The sequence below is a fragment of the Conger conger genome, chromosome 7 (genome assembly GCF_963514075.1).
Source record: "Conger conger chromosome 7, fConCon1.1, whole genome shotgun sequence".
NCBI classification, from domain to species: Eukaryota; Metazoa; Chordata; class Actinopteri; order Anguilliformes; family Congridae; genus Conger; species Conger conger.
The window spans coordinates 34354440-34371433 of record NC_083766.1 but is presented as its reverse complement, the minus strand read 5'-3'; the positions used below and the strand labels follow the sequence as shown (position 1 = coordinate 34371433).

Genomic DNA, 16994 nt, shown 5'->3' with positions numbered 1-16994 from the left:
AACAGTTTGAGTCATTACATATTAGACAAACCATTTGTAAAAATAGCATAAAGACTGATTATGAGTGGAAAAAACCCCCCTCAAAAAAACAAGCATTCATCACAACAATTCCAGGCGGGTTGAAGGAAGGCACTGTAAGTACTGGACAGCAGAGAACAGCCCCGGTACAGCAGAGAAAGGAGCAGAGGAAGAGAGCGGACAGGGAGAAGCGGGGCATGCGGGCATGCGGGCATGCAGGGTGTGGCATGCGGACGGCCCGGGGGGGTGAGGGCGTCGGTACCTGGTGATTTCGGAGTCAGGGAGCAGACCTGTGTGATAGTGAGGGAAAGGGACCGAGTGCAGGAGGCTTTTATCGCACTCCAGGGGGGAGTAGTGGCGGGGAGACGGGGCCCTGTCACACAGTTTGTTCACAGTGCTGTAAACGGGCTCTGGAGGCCTGCTGGCAGAGAAGGGCAGAGAGAGACAGAGAGCTGTTAGTGGAGGAGGGAGAGACAGAGAGAACCGGAGGAGGAGAAGAAAATATTTTGATGTCAGAGGTCAGATTTATCATGTGATTATGCCTCTTGATTTCATCAGGGGGTGAGAGGGGGAACCCAAAAAACTATATAGATAAGAGCTACTGCATAGCTTTTATGGTATGCTTTGGGAAAAGAGGATAGAGATTTGCTTGCACGGCTGAAAGAGAAGAGAATGCACTGTACCGTTCATGCAGATCAGGCTTTGAAGCGCCCCGTTCAAACTTAAGTACTCATCCTCCTGCCTTGGTCACAGAGAGCCACTTTCTGTTCTGCGTGTTAACTTGACCCGGTTTCGGCAAGCCCCAACAGTTATATTTGAAAGTCTGGAGAATCATGGGATAGCTTTCCCCAGGGTGACACGCGCTGGAGCCACTCCCCGCCATATCCCTCCCGCGTCAGCGCTCGTATTAACAGAATTATGTTAGGTGTTGGGTGAGATGTCACGATTCCGCCGTGTGAGCCAAGCCTGTGCTTTTGTAGTGAGATGCAGACGAGCGGAGTGAACGAGGCGTGGTGAGTGTGAGTGTGTGAGCGCGGTGAGCGTGTGAGCAAGGTGAGCATGTGAGCACGGTGAGTGTGTGAGTGTGAGCGCGGTGAGTGTGTGAGCGCAGTGAGTGTGTGAGCGCAGTGAGTGTGTGAGTGTGAGCGCGGTGAGTGTGTGAGCGCAGTGAGTGTGTGAGCACGGTGAGTGTGTGAGCACGGTGAGTGTGTGAGCACGGTGAGTGTGTGAGCACGGTGAGTGTGTGCGTGGTGAGTGTGTGAGCGCAGTGAGTGTGTGAGCACGGTGAGTGTGTGAGTGTGTGCGCGGTGAGTGTGTGAGCACGGTGAGTGTGTGAGCGCAGTGAGTGTGTGAGCACGGTGAGTGTGTGAGCGCAGTGAGTGTGTGAGCGCAGTGAGTGTGTGAGCGCAGTGAGTGTGTGAGCACGGTGAGTGTGTGAGCACGGTGAGTGTGTGAGCACGGTGAGTGTGTGAGCGCAGTGAGTGTGTGAGCACGGTGAGTGTGTGAGCACGGTGAGTGTGTGAGCACGGTGAGTGTGTGCGTGGTGAGTGTGTGAGCGCAGTGAGTGTGTGAGCACGGTGAGTGTGTGAGTGTGTGCGCGGTGAGTGTGTGAGCGCGGTGAGTGTGTGAGCGCAGTGAGTGTGTGAGCGCAGTGAGTGTGTGAGCACGGTGAGTGTGTGCGTGGTGAATGTGTGAGTGTGTGAGCGCGGTGAGTGTGTGTGTGATCATGGTGAGTGTGTGCGTGTGTGAGCACGGTGAGTGTGTGAGTGTGTGAGCGCGGTGAGTGTGTGTGAGCACGGTGAGTGTGTGAGCACGGTGAGTGTGTGAGTGGGTGAGTGTGTGAGTGTGTGCACGGTGAGTGTGTGAGTGTGTGAGCGCGGTGAGTGTGTGAGCGCGGTGAGTGTGTGAATGAGTGAGTGAGAGTGTGTGAGTGTGTGTGTGTATGAGTGAGCGTGTGAGCGTGTGAGTGAGTGAGTGAGCGTGTGAGTGAGTGAGTGAGCGTGTGAGTGAGTGAGAGTGTGTGAGAGTGTGTGAGTGTGTGTGTGTGACCGCAGTGAGTGTGTGAGTGAGTGAGTGAGTGAGAGAGTGAGAGAGTGAGAGTGTGTGAGAGTGTGTGAGTGTGTGTGTGTGACCGCAGTGAGTGTGTGAGCGTGGTCCGCACTGAGAGGACAGACGGGTGAACACTGACACAGAGACACTCACGGCTGACCGGGAGGCTCACCTCAACTGGAAGTGCTGGGAATCAAACCTGTGACTCTCCCCATCATCTAACGAGGAGTTTCTGATCAGAGACAGAAGTAAAGCATAATAAATACAAGATAGACATATAACTGCATATATATTTTGTCCATACGAAAAGAATGTGAATTGATGTTTTCATTTCAGACATTTTGTGTTTTGCATTGACATAGAGTATTACTTTTTCATATCAGACATGCTTTGTACACATTTATACATATATACAAAGACATTTGACTGAGTAGACAACAGAAAACAAGCACACGTTCTGAAGACTTTCATAAACAGAAACGTGAGACTCCACATCACACCCAGAGACCTGTGTAAACGCAACTCCAAATTGTGACGCACAAACACGCATTCCCAAGAATCCACCACGATGCAGCCTTAATCACGAGCGGTGGGAGAGCTCTTCAAAGGGGACGTAAAAACCACACACGCTTTTTAAGAACCTCTGACGGTTGCCTCAAGACTAAACTCCCCGCCCGACCCTGGCAGATTCAGCGTGTTCTCTCGCGCGCGCCGTGTTCGTTCCCGATAGCGGAATCTGGTGGGTCACGGGCTGCTGGCTCCGACTCCTTGGGATTTGGTCGGGTAGGTGGTGCTAAGCCTGGGCTCCATGGCCCACTTTCTCAGGCGCTACGCGGATTGTGGCTCAGCCCCGCGTTCCCCGCCCAATCCCCGGGCGGCATGCTTTATTTACGCTCGGACGACACGCCTCGCGCCCTCCCTCCCTCCCTCTAGGTCAGGCTAAAACAGCAGAGCTGGGTGCGGAAGCCTGGTTAATTCATGCCTGCTCCGTAAACCTCCAACAAATTTATACATTTATAGCACTCAATTAACGCTGCAGCACACATCCTTCAACAAATGTCGCCAATTGGACATTAAACGGACACACCGGCCTCTCTAAACACTAATAACGTAATGTTACATAATCTCAATTACACTGTTTTGCAGGGCCGTGGTTAGATCTGATTCATGTTCCCCTGTAATGCTGCCTGCAGTGACTCAGAGGTAATGGAGCTCGTTGGGCCCACACTGCCCACTGCCACGGAGGGGTAGGGTCAGAGACATCAGCTCTGTGCCGGGCAGGCCTCCCGCAGGCTGCGACTGTAACATTATTTCTGTGGTGGGCCACAGCGAGGCCTCCCTGCATGCTCTAGTTAAAAGAGAGAGAAGAGAGCAGCCTGGAGAGGGAAGAGAAGAAAAAAATCCTGCATGCAGTGCCGGGCTCTGAAAAGCTGCGCAGCTCAAATGCGGAGGAGATTCGTTTTTCCGGAGGTCGTCGGCAGGGTTAGATTTGCCGCAGTGCCATCTTTAAAATGGTGCCTCAAGTCTCTTCCTCTTGCCGTATTCCAGGGAAAATACGTTTTTTCTTGTGTATTTCTCCCTCCCTCCCTCCCTCTCTCTCGCTTGCCATCAGAGCGTCCCTCAGTGGACCAAACTGCGTTCTCGTTCACTTGACAAACTCTAAACTGTCCTTACATCCTAGATAATCTCAAAATGATATCCGTGTATTCTAGAGGCTCAGAACAGCCAACGGCAGTACATTGAGAGAAAACAACAGCAAGGGGAAAACTGATTGGCAAGGTCCAACCCATGCACCTTTAACATACAGATAGATATGAATGCTTGTGCTCAGACTAGCAATATGTAATTAGAGTATTGCGTACATACATTCTGCTTTAGCACAAAGACAGAAGTGCCTAGATTCAGCCTGGGTGTAGAAATAAGTAATGCCATACAATTACAAACGCAACCACTTAACAAGACTGAATGAGCCGCAATCGCTGATGGTCACATGGTGCTTCAAAACTAAACGTTCAAAACAATTTATTTAAAAAAATTAAAAAAACTTGACAGCTATTCAGTAAAGGTCGGCTTTCACCGCTGTCACAGGTAGCTCCACGGTGGAGCTGAGCAGTTTTATTCAATAGCACACTAAAAACACACTTTAAAAGTGCTGGGGGCCAGAACTTGATTGACAGGCACTTGAGCTGCAGCATAATTGGCCCACTGGCTGGCTGACTGGCTGCTGCACAGTCTGTCGATATGAATGATTCATGGCTCATCGATGGGGCGGATCGGGACCTGAGAGTGACCTGGTTTCCAGCACATCGGAGCTTGGTGGCTCTGAACATCCTGAGTAAACTCCTCCATTTCCGGGAAATAATGCTCATTTTCACAGGTAGGCACGCTGACCTTCATGAAAAAAAAACGTGGATGCTTTGTGAAGCCTCAAGAATTCTAACTAGATAGCAATGATTACTGGATGTATGTTTGGGTACTTCACAGAGAAATCTATCAAACGTGCAGAGCTAATTTTTCCGGCAAGAGACACAACTCATTTATCACTTAAATCAATTCTACATTTTCCAGGAAGAGAAAACTAGGAACAGACTGCAATAGATCTGAGGATTAACAGAGAAGATTAGGCTTTCCATAGAGTGACACCTGGCTCCAATAAACCTCTTAGTCCAAGAGAATTGAGATCTCTCATCCTCCAATTAGAGCTGAAAACCAAGAGGTCTGAGCTCCCAAGTTCTCTGACGCTTAGCATTTCACGGCAAACGTACCTCACTATGATAAGTACAGAATCGTATCTTAAAAGACAGACTTCAGTTGATGCCAGGCTTAAAAGTTGAAGATTGCAAAAAAAACTGAAAAAACACTGCACTGTCCTGTTGTTAAATTTGAAGAGAAGTGTTTTATTAGGTCTGATATTTGCCTCTGTATTGGCACATGAATATGTCCTTGGGACTTCTGTTGTCCTTGTTCTTGTATTGACGTGAAGGGTTGACCGTGTCCATCACCGACGCAGCTGGCAATGTGACCGTCTCTCACAATGACCCCCTCGCTCCTCGCCGCCATTTTGTGCCCACACACTTGCGCCTTTGCCATTTCTCTCACAGAGCGTCCTCCCATTAGCTCTGTGACTCACGCTCTCCTTTCTGAGACACCACTTTGAAGTCTCTTCTCGAAATATCGCGCTGGAAATCAGAAAATGCCTCGGGATCAACCGGCGCATAAGGCGACTGAAGAAGAGGTTTAGAGCCGGCTCTAATTCTGAGGGCTGCTTTCTTCAGAAAGCTGTGCATAAGTATGGTGCTGTGAGTCATACCGTGAGAGGACCAAATACTCTCTAATGCTCTGTTACAACAGCCACTAACACGCGCCCGACACAGGCCCTAATAATAATAATTAGAAATACACGTGCGGGGAAAAAAATTATGAGAGACTTCGTCTTCGAGGAAGTTAGAAAGTTGGAACTAGGACCGCTGAACACGCATGCATCCTCTTCCATCTTCTGCTGGTGGAGCCCAGTGACCCACGCACCTTCTGAAGGTACTTGTAAAACGTATAACTTCTTCAAAAACAACGTCTCACGTTTTTTTAAAAAGAATTTCCGCACATATATTTCAAATACTCATGATACCTTGTGTAAATAAGGCAGCTTCAGAGTTGCTGTAAGGAGTATTTCTTCACTTTGTAGGAGGTAGGCTACTGACTCTGACAGGCTTCAAGTCTGGCTAACACATTATGCTAACACGGAAATTAAGCCTCTCCTAAGTCTGGGTATGTCTAAAAAACATTATAATCCCCAAAATATTGGTGTTTCCCTTTAAGAGCAGGCCAGCATTTACAGCCAGAGATCCTGCGTCTCCTTTAAGCTGAAGGCTGCAGAAAAGAGGACCGCGGTGGATGGACGGTGCTGCTCGGCGCTTTGCGGCAGCGGGGAATAAGAAGTGACAGAAGGGGCTCCAGTGAGCTGACTTAGCGGCTCTCTTATTCAGAGGGGGAACGGTGTTATAATGAGGGGCAGCCGGGCCTGTCGAGCCTTGGCCTCAGAAATGCCAACCGCCACAGAAAAGTGCCGGCCTTTCTCACTGCAGCATGAATAAATGAGAGCCGCTGTAAGCAAGGATCTGTTCCAGGCATTCCTATAACTTTCATGATACAGGATGAGATGTTGAGAAGCCCTAAAAACTCTTTTTAAAAATAAATAATAATTTTCACTCCATTCGCTCGCTTGCACCCACGAGGGCGAAAGTTTCACACCATTCCACACAATTTCACACAAGTGGATAAATAAATTAATAAACAAATCCTAACAGTCACATTTGCGCAAGTTCGCACTTTGTTGTTGTCAGTCTACCACATACCCACAGGTGAATTTCCTTTTTGCGTTTCCACATGAGATTATGAGATTAGGCTGAGGATTTGTGGAGTTGTAGGGGGGGGGGAGGGGGGAGGGGTACAATAACAACCACGGCAGCAGCACAGAAAACAGAGAGAGCACCATCACACAAGCTTGGGACGGGGACAGACGGGGACGGACAGGGGCCCGGAAGTCATCGGCGTCGGGGGCCGAGCCATGACTTCTGGACCGCGTTCGGGACGTCGGACGGAGACGGCAGACGACGGCTACGCGGCAGCTACCTGCGGGGGGCGCTGTCTCTCGGGCAGGAAAGCGGGTAATTACCGTAAGAACGAGAAACCATCCAACCTGTTAATGTCCTCCTCCCCAAGCAAGTGTTTCGGGATGGGGGAGTACCTTCCAGGGGAGACGGGCGTGAGGCCGGACTTGTACTCCAGGGAGCCGTTGTTGCCGGCGGGAGAGATATGATTTTCCGAGGCCGGGGAGAAGGCTGCGGAGCGAAACGGCAGACGCCCAATCACATTCGCGTATCCGTATCGTGACATGCCCCCAAACTGTCACTCGGCCAATAGAAAATAAATAAATCTCTCTTGATCAAGTCTATCAGATTTCATTTAGTCTGTTGCCTCTAACGGTGGCCTTTCCATACGGCCTGACAGAACGAGAATCCACTGCCAAGACCATTATGTTCAAAGCTGACGACGAGGCTAAAAATAAAACCAAGTTTAATTTGTTTGTGCACAGTAAATACTGAAAATATTCACCCACGGTATATCAAAACAGACAAAAGGTTCTGTATGAGAAAATACTAAAATTGTTTGTACTATACAAATGACACATTCAAAGTCAAGTCAAAACTTCCCAAAACAGTAGGTTGTACTGGTTTAGTCAAGTTGAACAAAATTCTAAATTGAAGAGCTATTCAAAAAAGTATCTTGAATTTAAATGTGAATTTCCTTATTGCTGGCCTATCAGGAGTGGGGGCAGAAGGAGGCGAGGACTCACAGTGTGTGATGTCCGGAGGCCCATAGGAGTCCGATAAGTAAACGCTGGTGGGCTTGCCCACCTTCAGGTACACCACATCAGACGTGTTCTTCAGGATGGCCACGGCTTCCTCATGGCTTACTTCCTCCAGAGTGTAGTTGTTCACCTACGAGAGGAGGGGGAGGAAATCCCAGGTTTACGCCAGGCGGCCAGGGCACGTGACCCCGTCTGTCGGCTGAGCGAGCGCGGCTGTGTGTGTGTGCTGACGATCGGATTATGACGACAGATTGCCAGTGGAGGAGCAGCGACGTGCGCATAATTCACTTAAACTCCGCTTGAGTGCCCGGCTAATGCCGCGCAGCGGTGCCGGGGCTACGCGGCAGGGGGAAAACATTGGCCGCCATCGTGGCTCAGGAAGGGGGTTTAGTACCGTTCCGTTCCGAGTAAATCTGGCCCGTCCTGTTTGTCACGTGACCCGGCCCCACCAATCGGGCGGCTCACCATGAGCAGCCTGTCCCCGACCTGCAGCCTGCAGTCCTTCTGCGCCGCTCCGCCCTCGATGATCTTGGTGACGTAGATGCTGTTGTCTCCGGGGATGTGCTGGTTCCCCACCCCCCCTGCGATGCTGAACCCCAGCCCTGCGGACAGACGGGGGGGACAGTGTCGTTGGCATCACTCCCAAATCCCTGAAGCGCCCTGAAGCGGTACCGGCACACCCATACACCACCGTCTCAGGAGGAAACACTTTGCTGAAGCTACAGCTCCTCCTGTTCCCTGCTGGGAGTGACAGCAGCTGTGCAAAATGTAATTAAGTTCCTCTATCCAGCCACTGACTAAAATATGACATCATTAAAAAAAATTCGGAACCAATCCCCCACCTCCCTAATGCCTTTACCTATTTCCTGACCACCAGCCTTTCAAAATATTGCATTCCACAGTATCAGTATTAAGACAAAACAGACAGTTGTGAGGCAACAGTACAGCGAAACACACATTTGAAATCCCATCCTCCACTACCAACCTCTCTGAAACTACCCCAGCAACATAAATTGTGGTACCTAAACTCTCTCATTTATCATTCAATTACCCAGAAACCTGGTCTCTTGTGCCAGCAAGTGCATAAGTTGTACCTTAACTGCATAATTAAAGTTAAATTAAAAGTTTTTGACGACTTACCTCTAATTACTGCAACTGGAGCATCTACCGTACGTACAGTGACACAATGAGGATAAGAGCTGAACTTAAATCCACACACTGAGAAACCCCCAGGGATGCAATGTGTAATGAGCATGCCAGCCAAATTACCTTCACTGAACAAGGGGATACTGTCATACAATATAAACTCACAATGCATGCCATGAATTAGTTTTTTCTTCCAAACCAGAGCGACCTTCGGTTAAGATTAGAACCGTTCGGCGCCGCGGTGGAGCATGGCTAAGGCACGGGACCTCGATGCAGGCATCAGTTTGATGCAGCTGCACACCGAGGATTGGGGGGTTCGCGCCCTGGCCCTGTTAGCCGAGTTTGGCCGGCTCATGGGGAGCGGCATAATTGGCCTGCTGCTCTAAGGGTGTGGGGAGGAACTCGACAGGGAGGACCCGCTGCATACAAAAGCGTCCCGATTGCCCCAGAATCACAATCCTGGCTTGGAGAAGGTGTGTCGATCTCTTTCTGGCTGCTGGGGGGAAGGGGTCGTTGTGGTGTTTCCACAACTAACACAGTTGATTGAAATGAACAGGGTACAATTGGCAACCAAACTGGGAGAAAATGGGGAAAAAATTTATTAATAAATAAATAAAAAATAAAAAATAAAAAAAATGAAAAAAAAAAATGAAAAAGAAAATCGCATCAAATCTGGCAGCTGAGGCTTCAGGGAAGAATTTCACAGTTTTCATGAGGGACATGAGATACCTTGACTGAAACTAAACTTGCTCAGCAGCATTTCACTGAAATGCTGTCTTTGTATTGTTCAATAAGGGGGTTCGATTGAGCTCTGTAAATATCAAACTAGCATCCAGCACACAGGGGAATTAATTCATGGGGCACAAAAACCTGGATTCTTTTCTGCCCAAAGAATTTCCACTTTCAAATCCACAGCGCTGATCCGTGTCCACACATTTCCAACCACGTTATTTTAGGTCTGCTTCGTGTACAGGGAGGCCTTAAAACCTGTTGACACCTTCTGACTTTTTCTGTGAAACCAGCGTGTTTCCACTCCACCCAGAATTGTTTGTGCTAATTTTTGTTAGGGATGACACAGTGATGTGAATGCAGTCACGGTCACTTAATGCACTCCTACTTAATGTACTTAACGTAAGAGTATTCTCCAGCTTACCGCTATAGTACTGTTCACAGTGAAAGCACTAGAATCGGTTATGAAAAGGGAGACCATGTGAAAAAATATCACTCTGAAGTACACCTGAACTATACTATTACATACTTAAGAATAGCTGAAGTATAATTAATGTTTATCTGAAGTACGCTTAGTATGCCACTTTATTCACATGGGGGGGGTTGAGAGAAGAACGAACAAGGGATAAAGAGAAAATGTTTGTGTGTGTGTGTGTGTGTGTGTGTGTGTGTGTGTGGTTGTGTGAAAGGAAGGGAGAGTGAGAGAGGGACTGAGAGACCGTGTTGTACCTTTTGGTCCTTTAATGAGTTTGATTTCGATGACGGTCTCCAGCATGGGCCTCCTCCGCCTGACGTAGAGTCTCACGATGGAGCCGGCTATCTTCAGCGCCTCCACGGCCTTGCTGTGAGACACCTCGGACACGTCCGCCTCGTTCACCCGCAGGATGCAGTCGTTCACTCTGGGAGAGGGAGAGAAACGGAGAAATGGAGGGAGGAAGAGAGAGAGTATGAGTGTGTGAGATAGAGATTAAATTTTATTTTTATGTCCCCATTATTTGAACATTGCAAAATAAACCATGTCCTTTAAACCATATCAATCTTCCTAAAATAGATTAATAATGGACAAAACACCAAGTATAAGAACCAAATAAAAAGCACAATGAAGCCAATCGCTTTAAAACAGTCAGAAACAGAGAGAGAGAGAGAGAGAGAGAGAGAGAGAGAGAGAGAGAGAGAGAGCAAAATGGACTCTGCACGATGGTCGAGGTCATGATGCATCTGAAACTCAGGAGACAAACAAAATACAGCCCCGGCTCCACCCCGCCCAACCGCTACCCCACCAAGGACAGAACTCTCCGGAGGGGCCGTCGGAGGGCTCAGCTGTGCCCGGGCTCTCAGTCTCCAGAGGCAGTCGAAGCAGAGGTTCTCGCTGCTGACACGCCTGCCACGTCTCCCAGGCACCGTGCGGGGGAGGGGCTGGAACGTTCCAGAAGCTCTGGGCCAGCGGGATCATGGGTACTGATCTCATGAGGGAACACTCTGGTTATGCCCTGCAGTGTGATACTGCAGAACCCCTTATACACTGTGACCACTTTATTTGGTAAACCTGTACACCAGCTTGTTAATGCAAATAGATAATAAGTCAATCAGGTGGCAGCAACTAAATGCATTAAATCATGCAGATGTGGTCAAGAGGTTCAGCTATCAGAAATGGGAAGAAATGTGACTTTGACCATGGAATGACTGTTGGTGCCAGACCGGGTGGTTTGAGTATCTCAGAAACTGCTGATCTCCTAGGATTTTCACACACAAAAGTCTCTAGAGTTGGTAGAGAATGGTGAGAAAAACAAAAAAACATCCAGTAAGCAGCAGTTCTGCAGGCAAAAAAAAAACACTTTTTTAATGAGTGGTCAGAGGAGAAGGGCCAGACTAGTCAAAGCTGACAGGAAGGTGACAGTAAACTCAAATAACCACGCATTACAACAGTGGTATGCAGAAGAGGATCGCTGAACACAAAACATGTCAAACCTCTAAGTGGATAGGCTACAGAAGCAAAAGACCAATACTTCTAAAAAATATATGTTTAATAAATACTTAATAAAGTGCTCACTGAGTGCACATCGTACCATACATGTATGTTACTGTGGGTAAGAATGAGGTAAAGGCCAGTGCGTATGCAGTAAATGCTTCTGAAGAGTCTGAAGACAATGTAAACACTCACCTGCACAGGGTACTAAAGCATCTCCATTAAAGTGGATTGATAAGTGCACCACATTCACGGTGACTGACATTCAAACCTGCATTAAAGTCTTCAGAACCAGCCTTTCTAATTCTCCAATGTTAACACAATGCCAAAAACCATTTAGTCTCTGCAAAATGGCAAGCTCTTTCCTCTAATGCATTTATCTCCTCTCCCATCTCCACAAAAAAGAAAAAAAGAAAACATTAATTGTGATGTCGTAGTGAATTCTCCATAGCCAATCAAATTCAAACCCTTCAAAGTCAAACAAGGGTACAAGTATGCCAAGAAACTGCAAAGAGTAATTTGGCCTTGGTCTAAATTGCAGACACTCTTGAAAACAAATTTGACGCGGTTAATATTTTATTGGCTATATCCCAAGATGCACATCCCCGATAGCTCTTGCTTACCAGAGATAGGAAGGTAACTGAGTTTTACCACCCCTGTTTGCCGCCAGCTATGTAAAAGAAGCAGTGCCGTTTCACGCTCTTGGAGGAGTCACCATCCCGAGACATTGTGAGGAGTGGTGCACACCTTCAGGGTTTGGCAATGAGACAGCATTTACACAGCGTGAGGGGGACGTTTTTGTTCCTGTTCAAATCCTTCCCGCAAGCAAGCCCGCACGTAGCAGTCCCGCTGAAGGACGCAGAACTCCTTTAATACGGTTGACCTGTTAGGGAAGCACTCTTCAGAACATGGCTCACACAAAAAAGAAAATACTGCAACAAAAACCTCAAACAGAGTGAATCTTAATACATTCAAAACTGCTTCTCTGAAGACCTTGACGAACTGGAAAAAAAGTGCGATATGCCAAAAAAAAAAGAAGCGTTTGTACTTCAGAAGATTTCCTTTGGCAGAGCAATGTACTTTGGAGACTTTTAATCATGCATTCACACTAACAAAACTGACAATTAGCAAACTCTAGCGCTAAACAAGCTCAGTAATTGAGAGGGCTCAGTCAGAGTGCAAGGCCATTACAGAGCCTTCACCGCAATCTGGAGGCCTCAGCTAAAAAGCCCAACCAGCGGACCTCTCAGGGGACCAATTACAGCTGCCCCGGCAAGGCTAGCGCAAGACTGAGGGATTTAATCACTACCAGCAGGGACCCACGTTGCTGCACTGTGACATCACCTCTCCCAGAATAGCGCTGTTTGCAGGTAACTGCTGTCGACGCGTTCGGGCCGAGAGGCGCAGTGCACTGACGAGGCTCTTGTTCCCTCCTTTGAGACTGCTGCAATGCTGCCACGGGGATGCTGAGAGCATGTTTTGGCACAAAATGGCTGCCGCACATCACCCAGGTGCTAAGCATTCATGGTGGCTGAGATGAGTTTCCCCACTTTTAATGTTCAATGAAGGAAGCCCATTCATCTGCAACAGCCACAAAACTGCTGAAAAACTTGAAATCGATGAATTGATACTGTAGATACATGGTTTTCAGTTTGTGAACAATTTTTTCAGCCGTTTGCTTCACACATGTCTTTGAGCACCCTTTGATTGCAATACACCCAGGGGTCCCACCAGGAACCCAGAAAACTACTGCATGTTCTCATATATTTTGAGGGCCCCTGTCAGTCAGTGCCTTTTTGAAACTCCGCCCCCGCTCTTTGCCACTGTGTTTAAGAAGGAAGTGGTGTCTGAAATGAGTCTGATTCAATAAGCTGTTGGGAACTCCAGAGGGTTGTAGACCATGACAATGTCTTCAATATTTCCATCCATAAGTTTAATGGTTCTGGTTTAAAGCTCTTTTTTTCCTTTTTGCAAAACTAGAAATATGTATGAGAAACCTATATGAGAAATATAGGGGCCAAAACCATGCAGTTTCTGAATATATAATATCATAATTAATATGAATTATATGAAATGACATTGTGCGTACAGGTAACAGGTAATAGTCCTGGGGGTAGGCGCACTTAGCCAAAACCCTCAGAAGGTGTTAGAGGAGGGGGCCGCTGCTTACCTCAGCCGCCCATCCTCCGCCGCTGCCCCTCCTGGGATGATCTTGGTGATGAAGATCCCGGGGTCATCGCCGATGTGGGGGTTGTCCGTTCCTCCAGCGATGCTGAACCCCAGCCCTGAGTTCCCCTGTGGAGCCCAGAGAGAAAGAGCCTGTTGTGTTCACACGCTACCCACACAAGGTAAAACCGACACCATGGACGTTTGCGATGAAACAGAAGAAAGGCAAAAGACTGATGTGTGGGTGTTGTAGAGTGGGCCTCAAGTACCTGCAGCAATAAACCTGCTTTTCAAAATTTTTACATTACATTACATTACATGGCATTTAACAGACGCTCTTATCCAGAGCGACGTACAACGATAAGAGAGGACTAAAAGACCAGACGTCAAGGCTGAGATGAAAGCTTTCACCTACCCAAAGCTCTCTAGATTCAGAGCCAGAACACTGACAGAGGAGTGTAGGTGTGACTGGGAGTCAAGAGAGACGCTTTGAAAACGTTAACACCAGTCCTTATTGTCTCAGCTGACCATTTGCATTAGAGACCTTTCGCAGTAATGAGTGGGAGTTCTTTCACACAGCACAATGCAAAACTCAAGACACGCTTTGTCAGTGATGCCTTTAACACAGACTATTCGACAAACAATTTTAGCAAAGTTTGGCTACACAACACTTTACACCTACAGTCAGCTTCTGACTGAAGAGGCAACCCTGGGAATGAAATAAAACAGATCCTAAACGCAGTATTTTATGCAGTAAGTGGCGTGTAAATACAGATACAGAAAAGAGATTACAGTCATGACCCAGGGAGGACAGTGAGGTGGTGCTACTCAGATACAGGGCCTGATGTCAGTGACACGCCATAGTGTTGAGCAGGGGACTTGTGGGTATCTTCCTGGGTCCTCTCAAATGCCATAGGTGCAATGCTCTGTACTCAGAGCTCCCTCTGTCTGCATGGAGGTGCACCAACATTGTCTGGAAGTGTCCTACCTCAGTCATTGTAATGCTATCTGAGGTCTCCCATTGTAAACCACCTCTGGTTGGCCTGGGACTTACCTAATGCAGCAGTAGGTTTAACCAAACCAAACCTGCTTCCCACTGCAGTTCAGGTGGTGCTGAAACACGCAGCCCTGGTTCTTATAACTGAGCCTAACTGAAGCGGTCACACTGAGATCAATTAGCTTAAAAAAACAACAAACAATGAGTGTTTCCTCTGTAGGGAGATTCACAAAGACATCAATTTTGCCCAGGAGAGGATATTGCTTTTGTGGTTCTCACTGTGTCTGTTTATGCCACAGGAGAAACTGAGGGTATTTTGACAGCTGCAATTAAAGAACATATATGCGTAGAAGAACTTTTCACGTCATGCTGTGGGCCTCCTGTCCTACTGGTGTCGCTGGATCAGAATACCACTTCCCTTGTAGACTCCACCCCCCTTTTACTCCTATATCTGTCTGGGAGACTTCCTGTTCTGGGAGTATTACCATCATCTTGCTACAGATGTGGTTTGCTTCCGTATATGTAAACAAAATAGAGACCAACAGCATTCATTCGAAGTGTGATCTTTATACACAACGCAGAGAAAGGGAACTAATTAAAGTTCCACAGCATATGTATCCATCTCTGTCTTACCAACTCTTTCTAACTCTATCCAAATCTGTTTCTACAGCGGTCTCTTTCACTCCCCTTCTCGCTCGTTCTCCCACCTCCATCTCTCCCCTCCCTTTTCCTCGCCATTTCTCTCTCTTACATCCATCTCTTCTTCGCACTCTTTCCATCTCTCTCTTCTTTCCATGCCCTCCCTTCCTATGTCCCTCTCGGTAATGATCCCGGTTGTTCTGCGAGCGGTTTGAGTTCGGGGCCGCTTTCAAACGGCGTCAGCCTCAGTGTGGCCCCTGTCTGCTCCAGTGCCCCTGCTGTCTCTGAGCTGTAGTGAAAGCTGGCCTTGTTAGTGGGCGGCCAGTCAGGCTGTGCAGAAAGCTCCCGTCCCAGAAGAGACGCAGAGTCTAACCAGGCACTGCGCATCACAGCCAGCACCTCACTACGCCCTGTCTGCCCCACAACAAACTCCCTTCCCGATTTCACCGCATCTCATATTTAATAAAACCTTTCACGATAAGCTCCGCTGCTTCCTTTTGCCTCTGGTTAAGGCAAACCGAAACACTCACCCGTTCTAGCGTGATTTCCTCAAATTCATACTCGATTTCAGTCCCGTTGACCTGCAAAGCGAAAACAATTGAAAACAATTTAAAAACGAGTCAAAACAAAACACCCCTCACCAAGCACATTTTCTTCTTCAACCGCAACCCGTGACAGTGTAAAAGAACTGAACCAAAAAAACAAAAACTGTGATCGAAATAACAAGGCCATCCGAGCGCTCTTGAGTCGCATGAATAGAGCGAGCATATTCTGATGACAGCTGGGGCCAGTGCATTGGCATTAGACACAGAATATATGCAGAAACCTAATCCTTCCTCATCCTGCCTCTATTCGAAGCCTGCGTCAATGACAGGCTGTACAGAACACAGATGCCAATACAGGCTGCAGGGTGGTTGTTTGAGATAAGAGAATGGCCCTCAGTGAGGGTGAACTCAATTCTGGATTTTTACAACATGTTTTATCTATGGTTCTCCTCTGACAATTTGGGATGATGTTGGCCATTTCCTCCACAAACGGAGTAGAGTGCAGGGAGCAGGAGCAGACATCCGAAGGCTGCAGTTCATACCCAGTTGCTGCAGGCAGATATCAGGGGCATGTGTGCGATGAGAGGAGGCCAGACCCACTGATCAAAAAGGTGATTCTGGAGACTATGTGTAGTCTGTACTGGCAAGGTGCTTGCTATCCAGATAAATGGACTTGAAAACATACTGCTCTGAAAAGCTAATCAAACTCTGAACCCATCTTTAAACAAAGACCATTTAAATGATCTAATTAACGTTAATGACACTATTACACATGCAAAGCAAAGACCGTGCTAACGATCCAATCATAAAAAGACAGAAAGACAGAAACAAACCCAATAAAATAGGAAAACAGGAACCTTTTCCATATTCACATGGTAGCTAAACATAGTCACCTGACCCAACACCATTAACACCTCTTGGCTAACAATGATGGTGAGTGCCTGCCAGATTGGTTGAAGGCTTCTGCTGTATAACGATTAGAATGTCTTTCCTGGAAGAATAACTACCTCCTCTACAGCACACAATGGACAGCAATGAACATTAATTCATTTCATTTTATTTTTTTTTCTCCATCAGGCATGAAAGCAGTCCTTGGGCCATCCTGGAAACCTGCTATATACAAGCTACATGTTTAGCACCAGAACTATGCCATGTTAATAGAGCGCTTCCTGATATTTGCAATACCTTCACTGACTGGCAGCAAATAACTCCTCAATTGGGGGAAAGGAAGTATGAGAACGATCAAAAAATGATTCATTTTGTTCTGCAAAGCTGTTAAAGGCTTCTTTGCCATTGGAAAAATACATAATTTATGCTTTTTATTTCTTTCTTATTACTGAGTTTATACCTCGGGTATGAAAAGCAAAATGA

General features: G+C 47.4%; 1 protein-coding gene across 5 annotated transcripts in view; it reads right to left on the bottom strand.

The window, feature by feature from the left end:
- Positions 1 to 16994, bottom strand: part of dlg2 (discs, large homolog 2 (Drosophila)) — a 239252-nt gene that overhangs the window by 62747 nt on the left and 159511 nt on the right. For 4 of the 5 annotated variants that reach the window (XM_061247616.1, XM_061247619.1, XM_061247620.1 and 1 more), the window contains 8 exons: positions 15609 to 15659; positions 13447 to 13571; positions 10040 to 10209; positions 7901 to 8037; positions 7421 to 7565; positions 6740 to 6905; positions 2240 to 2299; positions 281 to 439 (listed from right to left, as the gene is read on the bottom strand). In XM_061247616.1, coding sequence (XP_061103600.1) covers positions 281 to 439; positions 2240 to 2299; positions 6740 to 6905; positions 7421 to 7565; positions 7901 to 8037; positions 10040 to 10209; positions 13447 to 13571; positions 15609 to 15659 — 1013 coding nt within the window. The remainder of the gene's footprint in view (positions 1 to 280; positions 440 to 2239; positions 2300 to 6739; positions 6906 to 7420; positions 7566 to 7900; positions 8038 to 10039; positions 10210 to 13446; positions 13572 to 15608; positions 15660 to 16994) is intronic. The other variant, XM_061247617.1, reaches the window with a different exon arrangement.